Genomic DNA, 14,015 nt, shown 5'->3' on the forward strand with positions numbered 1-14,015 from the left:
CTGTTCCGATATCTTCACTAGTCAGTGAAGTCGACTTCAAAGTTCTGGTATGTGGGAAGTAGGCATGGTTGTGAACCGATTTGGACTATTTTTAAATAATATCATTGGGAACTAAGAAGATATTATGAAACGAATTTCATTGAAATTTGTCGAGTAGTTTCGGAGATATGGTTTTTAACCCATAAGTGCAGCTCTTCTGTACCATCTTTATAATGGTATTTAAGGTTTCTGGTGGTTTTCCTTACTGAATTAAAGCATTTTTAGTAGATTTCAACATAACCTTTGTATGGGAGGTGGGCGTGGTTATAATCCGATTTCCTCCATTTGTTTGGACTGTATTAGGTAGTACCTAAAAGAAACGACTCTAGAAAGTTTCATTGATATAGCTTAAGTAGTTTACGAAATATGTAGAAACTTAGTAGGGGGCGAGCCACGCTCACTTTCCCAACAATTACATCAACATATACCCATTCATAGGGCGATCCTTCATACCAAATTTTACTTCAATAGCTCAATTTATGGCTTAGTTATAGCTCTTTATATGTTCTCTCAAGTTTCATCAAGATATTTCAATTTTTACTCAAGCTGCAGCTTGCACGGACGGACAGACATCCGGATTTGAACTTTACTTGTCACCCAGATCATTTTGATATATATAATCTTATATCTAACTCGTTTAGTTTTAGGACTTACAAACAACCGTTATGTAAACAAAACTATAATACTCTCTTAGCAACTTTTGTTGCGAGAGTATAAAAAATCGCTATATAGTGTCAATTTCAGTTTGATATTAGTTCTTTGGATAAGATGTATGGGTTCAGTGCCGAATATATTTATTATACAAAAGAAAATAAGAGAGTGTGGAAAATGCATTGAGTTTTCTTGGAGTCAACTAGCGACAGAGAGAATGCTGCTGAGTTACTATGAATTCTATAAAAATTTCAACGGCGGTCTTCAAAAATAGCAAACATTGTTAATTGATTTTTTTGCTGCCTTTAGAAGTTAAGTGTGAGATTCTGCATTAGATACGCGTTAGAATAAACAAACATTCGTGCATATACGTATGTGCATTTGTGCATATCATAGAAAGGTGTGTATTTGTAGAACTTCAATGTAAATATTTTCCCTGTATGAGTTGATCTTGACACAGTTCACTTAAATGCACATAAATAAACAAAAGTATCCAAACGTAAACGATTGCATTTGTATACAGGTATATCTCTGTGCATAAGTATATTTACCTAGAACAGCGACCACACGTGTATGCATGCCATTTTGCGCTTAAGATATGTATTAACCACCTCATGCGCGCATATGTGAGAAGCAATCTTCACATCTGTGATAATTTTTTTTTTCTCGAAACTTGCCTTGCATTTGCGCAGAATTACACAAAAGAATCAGCGCCATTGGACTTCTCATTGTAGTGAAAAGAAAATAGTTTCTAAACGCCTGCAAAGTCATTAACAACGAGACAAAAGCGAACGAAACCAACGGACACAACGAGGAGGAGGTGGCGTAGGCGAGCAGGGAAATATGTAAGATGAAAAGGTAAAACGCAAATGTGCATATTGGATTGTGTTGTAAGAATGTAAGAAAAGACCGGCCATCCGCCTCAGTGGCAATTTTTCGCATTGACATACAAACACATATCCTAACTGCGTATTTTTTTTACGGTGCATGTATGCATTAAAGATACCTGCTACGCATTTGAAATGTGTGCTAATGGCCAATGTCATAATGAATGCATATTTACCATGCACTATTTCATGCCACACATTAGAAATTGCAAGGCCTTTATGGCGTTATGGTAATTTTACAATTTTTTGTGGTGACTACTATTACATTTTGCTATAAATACATACATATATATATGTATTTAAATTTAAGAAATTATTAACCGATGTCAGAGGCTTTAAATATATTTCGTTGTAATTCTCACATCTTAGATGAAACCGGTAACTAATTTTCGATAGAATTGATCTGAATATAATTCTAAGAGATATACCCTGTGGAAGTTTCGCCCATCTCGGCAGGTCAGTTTCAATTTCAAACTTTAATGAAACGATTTTGTTCAAATTTTGCACAGTTATTTGAAATTACATTATCTAGTTGTTGAACGAATCATTTTAATTTTTTTGTTTTTCGAGACAAGACACAAATTTTACTAAAAAGTGTGTTTTTCTGTTCAAAGTCTGTCAAAATGTAAAATTGTAATATTTTTTGTTTCCTTCATTCAATAACGAGATTTAACGAGTGTTCGGGCAGAAGGGCACGAGCAAAACCGACCACTGACCGACCCAAAAAAACCGGTTCTTCACAGAAAACCGACTACCCACTCGTCGAAGTTTTGCCCCAAAACGCCCCAAAGCCCCACCCAGCGACCGCCTACACTGCCACGAGTGTGTCCCAAAAAAACCGGTTCTAAAAAGTAACCGGTTACTGCAGTACTAGGCATATGCCGCAAAAAACCGAAAAAATTCGGTAGCAAGTGGGTAGGAGTATAAAATAGCGAACTCAAGAAACATACCACGGAGTGTCATATCAGTCATATTTTAATTTTGCATGTGAAACAACAACAGTGTTGATATGACAGTCATAAAAAATATGACAATATGACGAATCAAAATGTTAAAATATCCTTGTTTTTAAACTCTGAAAGCCACATAATCCCTTAACCCGAATTAACCCACGATTACCATATAACGCAAAATTATCCCTATATTTTCATAAATAACTGGAAAATTTCACTATAAAACAGCAAATTAAGCTGGTTTTTCGCATTTTCCGAAAAAAAATTATATATTTAATTTATATATTATAATGAATCGCAAAACTGATTTCATTTTCGTGCACAGGCGGTCAATATACATAGGTGTATTTCATTTCAGAAAACTCTGAAACGTAAAAAGTTCTGGGCATTACTGGGTTAAATGTTATGTAATACTATAATTGCTATTAAATAATGTATTCAATGCACTTCAAGCGCCTAGCGCGCCTTTTAGCCACGGTGGTCTTTTATATCTTAAACCCCAAAAAATATGAGAAAAGGATGAGCTTTAGTAAATTTTTTAGTATTCTACAAGAGTGTTGACTTTTCTATGCATGGTTTCATTATCACTAAGTTTTAGGATAGACCTTTTTCCATGATGTAGTAAATAGCAAAGCTGGAGTCCAGAAAACTGATGAGTGATTCAATATTCTCAACATATTCCACTTTCATAACGATCTTGTATTTTTTAAACTCGTCGTATATCTTATTTTTAGAAGATAAAATGATATAGTAAGGGTTCTCTTACATTACATAAAACTTATTTATGGATACAAAAGTTCTGAGGAAATACATAGATAAAACCCGATGCAGTAATATACAATTTATTCTCTGAATGCAACACTGCACATTGAGACTTTCTCTGTAACCATAATTCTAACAACCTGTGTAGTACCAAGAAAACTATAAGACGACTGTTGGCAACTCTTGCCCGAATACATATATACACATGTTAAGATTTAATTTCTATGTTTATTTTACAGTTGAATGTTTCATTCTCATTTATCTTTAAATAGTCGTGAGCTTCATATTATGTACATTATGCCAACTGTGAAGTTCCCGCTTGCTTGTTTGTGCGATTTGTATATTTGTCATTTCCCTTTCTTTCGCATAAGCAGGTAAGCGCGGACTCCAATTAGTTACATGAGCTTATGTACTTGTTGTTTGTAAACTGCAGTGTGCTGTTCCATTTTCCAAGCTGTGCTGATCTATACGGTAAATGTAAATGCCTTTGTGCATATATGCCAGTGCACATCATTTTTGAGCTTTGTCATCGATCAGCCAGGAAAGTGGAAGGACATACTGCGGTAAGTATTGAATTATTTGTACATGCATATTTTAACATACATCTTTTAGAAATAAACCATTTGACCATTTGGAGTGCCATTAGCCAACACAAATCAAATGCGTTAAATTCGCCCCACTTTATCGATGACAAGTCTTTATTTCGCATTCCAACTATTTGCAAGTTTGGTTTGTGATTTCTTTATTTCGGAATCCATTTGTGCCGTATTATTCGATGGGTAAGTCGCCTCGCCGCCAAACTTCTGTTAATTCGCCAGTCATGGACAGTGGTGCTTCTACGTCATCAGCATCAAAACCCAGCCAGGGTAGCAATGCATCAGCCACCGTCAATACAGCCAGTGATTTACCAGCCGGTCCTACAGCCACAGGAGCCACCACTCGAGCATCATCAGCTGCTGCCATTGCACGCCAGGATAACGTGATCGCCGCTCTACAAAAACGTATCGCCATGCTAGAGATTAGTTTGTCGGCCTCCCAGCCACAATCACGTGCTGAAACGCTCAACGTGGGTACATCAAACAATAATGTTGCCGCCGAGGTTCAATCGAGAACACAATTGCCAACGGTTCAATTGCCAGAATCGCAGTCGCCAGCTATAGCTAACTGTACAGTACCATTGTCACAGCCTACCGATATCCGTTACACGCCGCCGCTATTTGCTGCAAGTACCGCTGCTGCAAACCACATGTACAGTTCTACAATTTTAGGGATCGATACTCCTTCGATTCACTCTAATTCAACGACTGTTCCTACATTCGCCAATACAAGTGCTACGTCTACTCAGTCATCGAGTTTGCCCAGGAAATTGCAGGATTTGCCAGATTTTTGTGGAAAGCCGGAGGATTGGCCAATATTTTATACAGCTTTCATAGAGTCAAGTGCAATTTATGGGTACAGCAATTATGAGAACAACCAACGATTATTAAAGAGCCTAAAAGGATACGCGCGTGAAGCAGTCAAGTCACTGCTAATCCATCCGAACAATGTCGGTAATATAATTGAATTATTAAAGTTTCGGTTTGGGCGCCCTGAGCAGTTAATCCGCAGCCAGTTGTGTCAGATAAAGGAAATCGCACCTATATCGGAAAATGCCATGATCAAAATTATACCGTTTGCAACGAAGGTATGTAACATTTGTGTCTTTTTACAATCTGCTCATGGTGGTGACTTACATTTGTCAAATCCTACGTTACTCGACGAACTTGTCTCGAAATTACCAATGAGCAAACGTGTCGAGTGGGCTAGCTTCGCAGCGCTTCTGCAGCCACATGCAACAGTAAAACATTTTAGTGATTGGCTCTCGAAATTAGCTAATATAATTTGTACAGTTTGTGATGATCCATACAGGGATTCGAAGGCGCGCATGGTATTGCATACAGTTCAGCCTCAACGATCTACAAGGTGCCCAATTTGTCAGGAACAACACAAAGTAGCAGAGTGTGCGCGTTTTTTAGAATATTCGGTGCCAAGAAGATGGACAGAGGCGAAACGACTTCGATTGTGTTTCGCTTGCCTCAATTTAGGCCATTGTACACGCAATTGCAACCGACGCATGTTATGTTCAGTTGAGGGTTGCAGGAGAGTGCATCATAAGCTCTTACATGAAGTTGTAGAGAATATTAACAGTTCGTCAAGGCAGTTAAGTCCGCCTAATGTAAACACATATGCCAATCGTAAGACTACATCACCACATCGTTCACTCAACAGTCAGCAGTCATCACTAGAAGCAAGATCAGCAGTTTTAAGTTGCAGTTCTACCGATAATAAGCTTCTGTTTCGTATTCTGCCGGTTACCCTATACGGAAATCAAAGGCGTGTTGAGACATATGCACTTCTCGATGAAGGTTCATCCATCACAATGATCGATAGTGCTCTTGTTCGAGACTTAGGAATGCGCGGAAGTGAGCAGTCTTTAAATGTTCAGTGGTTTGGAGGACATGTAGCGCAGGAGTCAACGTTTGTAGTGGACTTATTTATTAGTGGTGCCGGTATGCAGAAACAACATAAACTACGCAACGTGTATGTTGTGTCGAACCTACAACTTCCCGTACAGAGCTTAAACAGAAACGATTTGGGTCACGAGTGTGGACACATAAGCCAACTTCCGGTACAGCCTTACGCCCAGGTCAGGCCCAAGCTGTTGATTGGTCTTGATCACTGCCATTTGGGATTACCATTAACAACTATGAAGGTAAAGGGGCATGGTCCATTCATTGCCAATACGGAGTTGGGTTGGGTGGTGTTTGGCCCAACATCAACTACGCTACCATCTCCTATTTCATGTTTACATGTGAACCGCCAAGCTGATCAGACACTCCACAATATGGTAGCCGAATTTTTCGACACTGAGAGTTTCGGTGTAAGAGCTGCACCCCTGTTAGAGAGTGAAGAGGACATCCGCGCCAGAGATGTTCTGAAGTCTACCACATGCCGCGTAGATGGACGTTTTGAAACGGGTCTCATATGGAGTAGTAACAACGTTAAGTTACCTGACAGCTATAATATGGCCCTAAAAAGATTAGTCAGTGTAGAGCGAAAAATGAGTCGTGATGTGAATTTTGCCGCCGAATACAAGAGCATCATGGACTCTTACGTCGCAAAGAAGTATGCACGAAAACTACCGCCAGCAGAAGCCGCTGTGTATACGCCTACTACTTGGTATTTGCCGCACTTTGCCGTTGCTAATCCCAATAAACCTGGAAAGCTACGTATGGTATTTGACGCCGCTGCTGAGGTAAGTGGAACTTCCCTGAATTCACAGCTTTTGAAGGGTCCACAAGAATATCGCCCATTGCCATCGATATTATTTCATTTTCGCGAGGGTGCTGTTGCTGTGTGTGGAGACATAAAGGAGATGTTCCACCAAGTGCTTATACGAGAAGACGATAGATGCGCACAGCGGTTCCTCTGGCGTGGTGGTGATGCTACTCAACCTCTAGATGTTTACGAAATGTGTGTGATGACGTTTGGTGCAGCCTGTTCACCGTGTGCTGCAAATTATGTAAAAAAAGTTAATGCGCTCGAGCATCAAGATGAACACGGAACTAATTCCCGCGCGGTCAAAGCAATATTAGACCACCATTATGTCGATGACTTCGTGGATAGCTTTAGCTCGGAAGAGGAAGCCATTTCTGTATCAAAACAAGTTCGAGCTATTCATATGAATGCTGGGTTTGAGCTTCGCAATTTTACATCCAATTCACAAAAGGTAGTAGCCGCACTCGATGGTACTGATGTCACACGTTCGATTGGCAAGAAAGAAAGTTTCGTTGGTGAGAGGGTGCTTGGCTTATTTTGGCAGTCATCGTCAGACTGTTTTGGCTTCAAATTGAAATTCCATAACGTTGATGAAGCAGTGATAAATGGAGAGAGACGCCCTACTAAAAGAGAACTTCTAAGCATCGTGATGTCTATATTTGACCCTCTAGGATTCCTGAGCAATTTCGTCATTGGAGCCAAACTACTTATGCGTGAGCTGTGGAAACACGATATACATTGGAACGATCCATTGCCAAACGATATTAATGTCGCATGGGTGAAGTGGCGCAAACAATTACCAGAGGTTGTCAAATATGCCATACCTCGTTTCTATTTTAGAAATGGTGCACCTCAAATACTTCAGCTCCATGTATTTGTTGATGCCAGTGAAAATGCCTTCGCCGCCGTTGCTTATCTTCGATCTCAATCTTCATCTGGTAAAATTGATGTTGCCTTCGTTTGTGCCAAGACGAAGTGTGCGCCAATGAAACCCCTCACCGTGCCACGCCTTGAACTTCAGGCAGCGGTCTTGGGCACTCGTCTTATGCAGTGTATTCGCAAAGAACATTCTCTCAAGATCAAAGACTATATCCTATGGAGTGATTCAAAAACGGTGATCAAATGGATTCAATGTGAACATCGACGTTATAAGCCTTTCGTACAGCACAGAATAGCAGAGATATTGGCCGCTACAAGCATATCAAATTGGAGATGGTTACCCACTAAGCACAATGTAGCCGATGAAGCCACGCGAGCAAATGATCGCACCGATTTTAATCCAGCAGCGCGTTGGTCACGGGGACCCCCATTCCTACAGCAGGATGAGCAAGGATGGCCCTCTGAAGACGTTATAGTTACCGGAAATGATGAACCTGATGAAGAACTTCGCTCTAAATTTACCTTAGTTATCGTGAGTCATAACTTTCTAGATTTTAATAGATTTTCTTCTTTTCGAAGATTGGTAAGAGCCGTTGCCTGGGTCTTACGCTTTGTCGATAATTGCCGTCGTCGTGTGCAGCCAGATCGATGTTATGGTTTAACCGCCAAAGAAGTAGAGAACGCCAAACGCCTTTTATGCCGGATAGTACAACGTGAAGTATATGCAACAGAGTTCCAGTCCATCGAAAATGGTCATGACATCGCCCATGACAGCAAGCTGCTGCAACTTTCACCGTACAAAGATGAGGAAGGCGTTCTCCGAGTACATGGACGCATCGACGCTGCCAGCTGGCTTCCAATCAGCACACGAAGTCCTATTATTCTACCGCCTGATCATCAATTTACGAAGCTATTGGTGTTACATCACCATAGCGCCATGTGGCACCAGAACATAGAGGCTACTATTGGTGTCATCCGCCGCAGTTATTGGGTGCCACGACTGAGGAGTTTGTTGCGCAACGTCATTGCCAGTTGCGCTGTGTGCCGCTTGAATAAAGCTACTCCGTCAGCGCCATGGATGGGGCCGCTTCCGTCAGACAGACTCACTCCTCACGTGCGCCCGTTTAGCTACACTGGACTCGATTACTTTGGACCAGTAACTATCACTGTTCGGAGAAGTACTGAGAAGAGATGGGTTGCACTATTTACGTGTCTTACAGTGAGAGCTGTGCATCTTGAGCTGGCTCACGATTTGAGTACAGACTCCTGCATTATTGCCATACGAAACTTTGTGAATCGACGAGGTGTGCCCATAAGAATTAGGTCAGACAATGGAAAGAATTTCGTTGGCGCCGACCGAGAAGCCAAGCGATTCACTGAAGTGTTCAATTGTCATCGCTTACAAAGTGAATTATCACAGAAAAACATCCAGTGGGTGTTTAATTCACCATTTAACCCTGCGGAAGGTGGCGCATGGGAAAGAATGGTACAGTGCGTCAAGCGAGTTCTACGTCAGACTTTAAAGGAAGTTTCACCAAAGGAGCATACTCTGATTAGCTTCCTGATTGAAGCTGAGAACGTTGTTAACTCTCGTCCACTGACGCATCTGCCTATCACCGTCGACCAGGAACAGCCGTTAACTCCTAACGATTTCATCCTGGGAGCAGCAAATACAGCGCAGACCCCTATAGCAGATGTCGACTTGGAAAAAACTTGTTTGCTACGTAAGCAGTGGCGTATCGCTCGCCAATTGAGGGATCATTTTTGGAAGAGGTGGATTACTGAATATCTTCCTACATTGACCCGCCGTGTAAAATGGTGTCAACGCACGAAGCCATTGAAAGAAGGAGACTTGGTGTTCATATGCGATCCTAACGTTCCACGGCGAGAATGGTGCCGCGGTAGAGTGGAGAAAGTATACCCTGGGATTGATGGCGAGGTGCGAAGAGCAGACATACGAACTTCGGGAGGACTTAAGCGACGAGCAGTCTCAAAACTAGCCGTTCTGGACATTGATGGTGGTGAATCGGGTTGATTCACGGGGGTGGGGATGTTGGCAACTCTTGCCCGAATACATATATACACATGTTAAGATTTAATTTCTATGTTTATTTTACAGTTGAATGTTTCATTCTCATTTATCTTTAAATAGTCGTGAGCTTCATATTATGTACATTATGCCAACTGTGAAGTTCCCGCTTGCTTGTTTGTGCGATTTGTATATTTGTCATTTCCCTTTCTTTCGCATAAGCAGGTAAGCGCGGACTCCAATTAGTTACATGAGCTTATGTACTTGTTGTTTGTAAACTGCAGTGTGCTGTTCCATTTTCCAAGCTGTGCTGATCTATACGGTAAATGTAAATGCCTTTGTGCATATATGCCAGTGCACATCATTTTTGAGCTTTGTCATCGATCAGCCAGGAAAGTGGAAGGACATACTGCGGTAAGTATTGAATTATTTGTACATGCATATTTTAACATACATCTTTTAGAAATAAACCATTTGACCATTTGGAGTGCCATTAGCCAACACAAATCAAATGCGTTAAATTCGCCCCACTTTATCGATGACAACGACTAACCCTACTGGTTTCACCGTCAAACGTCCTTGTTCTATAAATAGAACCAGAACTAGTGACCTTATTGACAGCAATTGTAGTAAGAATTGAATATATTTTTGGCAGTGTGAAAACTTTACAGTTAAAGCCTTGAAGTGCACGTTTTGCTCTTCCGTTTTGTGTTGTGTTTACAGGTTTTTCAGTGTTCTACTGTAACGCTTCGGTTAGTTGCTTATGCTGCTGAATTGGTAATTCATAGAAGAAATGGTGCACTTTGCGACGAAAACGATTTTTCAGCAACACAGTAAGCATACACCTACAAATGTATATGAATATGTATGTGTGTATGTTTGCATGCGCAGTGTACATAAATGCACTTACACGTGTCACTGGAGATCGAGACGACCTTGAGCTGGGCATTTTGCAACGTTTAACTTTATTTTTATACACTTCTGCAGTGCGCTCGTATACACTCATATTATATTACATTACATAAATAAATACATACACATACAAATTTACCCCACTTTAAAAAATCTATTGCGCTTTCGCATATGGCATATGTATGTATGTATGTGTTCGTAGAGTGTTCAGTCAAAACAACTGATTGCGGTGTTTTCCATATTTGAAAAAATACTTTTATGCATATGCAGCAAGTTAAGTGTTTGTGTACCTAAGTAAGTTTGCATGCGGGTATTTGTAATCAGCATAAGCTAAGAAAGTAGGCTATAGGATTGAAATTCCACACTTATGTACTTATGTATGTCATTGGGTACAATATGGAAAGACGAGACTTTAGATTCAAATAAAAAGTAAGAATTATTAGTGTTGGGGAGTATCACGAGGGAAAATACTCAATGGCAGATTTTGAAAAGAATCAGTAGTACGCGGTTTTTAAAAGTACTCTGATTCGAAATTACGTAAGATCAGAATTTCTAAATTTGAAATCTAATACGATATAATATAAATATCGAAGTTTGTAAGAAATCACTTCTTAATGAAAATAAAGACCATTTACTGTACTGCAGAAAGTTGCAGATATTTATTCTATTTTTTGAATATTCAGTTATAATTTTTTTTTTGCCAAGGTGGTATATTTAAGTAAAATTCGCGGTGTTCTGTTAAGTACCCGATTTTTTTAAAGTACTTGTTGCTTCCCAACACTAATTATTATTTGACAGTATCAAGACAACAACAAATTATATCACAATTTATACCGTATCATATGTGCTTTAAAATAAAATAATGCATAATATAAAGTATTCCTTTTCAGCAGTTTGGATTTTGCATAATGCTTGACACACTAGATTGACGAATTGCTTACTACAGCGATTTTCGCACTTTCAATTAAAACAACTAGAAATTTATGAAATTGAGGAAGTCCAACAGGCTCGTTTTACGATTTAAAAAATAATATTTTGTAACTGTAAAATAATTTTTTAACTTGGTTAAAATGCTATTTTCGTTTGAAGTTTACAGATCATGATAAAATGAGTGATTCCGAGGACGACTTGAAAAATATTCAATTACAGTGGAACTTCACTAACTCGAATCACCATAATCCACGATATAGAGGGACTCTTTTAAAATTCTGCTGCGATAGTACAATTTTAAATTTTGTATTATGCCATGGAAGATGATTTATGGAAGGAAATTTCAATGTCACTTCAAGAGTTCGAGTTATGGAAGCAAATTTGTATGAAATTTGATTTCTAAACGTTATTGCCAACTCAAAAGTTCAAGTTATGGAGACCTTCGAGTTATGGAAGTTCCAATGTATATACATATGTACATAAATAAAAATTTGAGTAGAAAATACCTTTTTAATAAAATTTAAATGTTACTTTCAACGAGTACTTTCAATTTCCAACTCATCAAAATAATTTTAGAGAAGTTGGCTGTGGTCAAGAAAGTTATTAAAATATTTTTTTTTGTTTTCTACAATTTGTGCCTCCACGTAATTCTTAATCAACATGATAAAAATAGACACCTTTGTGTTGTTGTTTTGAGATTTATTGTATGTTAATGATAATTTTTTATGTTAGAAGTAATTTTTAAAGAAAACGTTGTTTACGACTTATTTGAATTGACACTAAATATGTTTAAGGTTTGTATATTTACTTTAATTTTAACGATATTAAAAATAATGTGTTAATATATCTACTCATACAATACATACATAAATTATTAACAAGCATTCTATTGAACTGATTTGAATTGTGTTCTTTATTTATATACTATATAATTTATTTAACATAAAAGTGTGAAAATATATAATAAATATTATTTTCGCAATAATTAAATTAGCTGACTGACTAAGTGACAACTTTTAAAAAGTATGTAAAAATGTATATGTAAGTTTATCTTGAATATTAAGTGTTATAAAAGAAGTATTTAAAAAAAATCGGGTCATTCAATAGGGGTATGCCGTTGTTTCATATATTTATAGGCTTGTTATGTGTAACTTCCTAAACTAGAAGCTGCTATGTACCAAAACAACAAAATGGCCTATCTGACAAAGAATTCGAATTTCAACAGCTCTGTCAAAATGGAAATTTGGAAAAACACTTAACCTGGTATTGATGACACATACATTTTAGACCTCCGATCTTGCTATCCATTCACCTGCGCCATTTACAACACCCTTTATGTATACACACGCATATTAAGAGTAACTTTGGAATGAATCTGAGTAACTTAGATGCATACAATTTATTATGATTTGCTCTGAGGCTGTCGTACAAAGATTATTCAAGTAATTTACACTTTCCCTTGTACAGTATACATATGTATGTATGTATATGTATCAACAATGGCATCAAATTTTGCACAGGCGACATGTTAATTACCGGTCAACGGACAACTATTGACGTCAACATCTCAATGATAAACTCATAAATTCAAATATATACAAGTAGATAGATAGCTATATATAAGAATATTATATATACAGCAATAACATGCATATTCAGCATGCAAATATATGTATATGTATGAGTGAATGCACAGCATTATGAATAAACGCATTGAAATGCGAAGTTCAGGGATGGAAGAGAATTTTTATTATTTGATTTTATTATTATATATATATGTACATATGTAGCTTTGTGATATAAATATCGTACGCTTAATAATATACAAATATAAATAATTTAGCAATTTTTGATTGGAATTTCGGGGAGAGATATTAAGGCGTCAGAAAATATGCTATAATATATATCTATAAATATATAGAATATTTCATACTGAATTTCGCGATTAAATTTGTTGGAAATTACATCGAACAAAATTATATAATATTGATGTATTCGCTAACTTTTAAGGCTTAATAAATTATCTTAATTTAATTAATATATTTTTTTTTTCAAATATACTGACATAGAAATCGGTTTCAAAGTTTTTAAACTATCAATTTGATTTTGGTATTTAAACGATCCAATGATGATAGTTTATTTATTGTTTTGTCATATACATAATGATTAATTTTAGTTCAGACCAAATATCCCTCAATATGTTTAACACAGATGGGATTCTTACCCCTCAGATGTCAAAATGCTCATTTTGCATTTCGCATTCAAATAAATATATTTATCTCGTTGAACCTGAACAAAATACTAGACCTACAACTACTTCAAACTACTATTTTAAATTTTTGCAATTTAAGTGAAAATGAAAGGCAAGGCACACAAAGCAACCAGCGAAATATATATAAATAAATATTCATATATTAATCATTAAATATATGCACTCACAGGATTCACATATATAAATTGCCAAAATGCTTGTAGCGGTACTTTCCAGTTGTCATTGGAGCACGTACGAGTACTCAAAAACATGACGGCAGCTGGGCATTCGAATTATTTGTGTTCGTACGCAAGCTGATACACCCCTAACAGGAAACTTGTAGACGGAAGTAAAATTACGAACATGCATCACTTTTAACACGCTCAAATTTTAATTGCGTTCAA

The 14,015-nt window shown here is 37.7% G+C and overlaps 2 protein-coding genes across 9 annotated transcripts in view; one reads left to right on the forward strand and one right to left on the reverse strand.

Moving 5' to 3' along the window:
- The window catches only part of LOC105214799 (probable inactive serine/threonine-protein kinase scy2), a 79,361-nt gene that overhangs the window by 15,431 nt on the left and 49,915 nt on the right, over window positions 1-14,015 (reverse strand). The window lies entirely within an intron of this gene.
- Window positions 3,459-12,144, forward strand: LOC105214800 (uncharacterized). Of its 4 annotated transcripts, none has more exons than XM_054226574.1 (3): window positions 3,459-9,932; window positions 9,982-10,147; window positions 10,204-12,144. In XM_054226574.1, exon 1 carries the CDS (start codon window positions 4,068-4,070, stop codon window positions 9,522-9,524), a length of 5,457 nt encoding a protein of 1,818 aa, XP_054082549.1. In that variant the 5' UTR covers window positions 3,459-4,067; the 3' UTR covers window positions 9,525-9,932; window positions 9,982-10,147; window positions 10,204-12,144. The 4 variants fall into 4 exon arrangements, with proteins under 4 accessions (XP_054082549.1, XP_054082552.1, XP_054082548.1 ...); XM_054226577.1 differs by having other exon boundaries at window positions 3,459-3,855; window positions 3,905-10,147; XM_054226573.1 differs by having other exon boundaries at window positions 3,459-10,147.

This window comes from Zeugodacus cucurbitae, chromosome 3 (assembly GCF_028554725.1).
Source record: "Zeugodacus cucurbitae isolate PBARC_wt_2022May chromosome 3, idZeuCucr1.2, whole genome shotgun sequence".
NCBI classification, from domain to species: Eukaryota; Metazoa; Arthropoda; class Insecta; order Diptera; family Tephritidae; genus Zeugodacus; species Zeugodacus cucurbitae.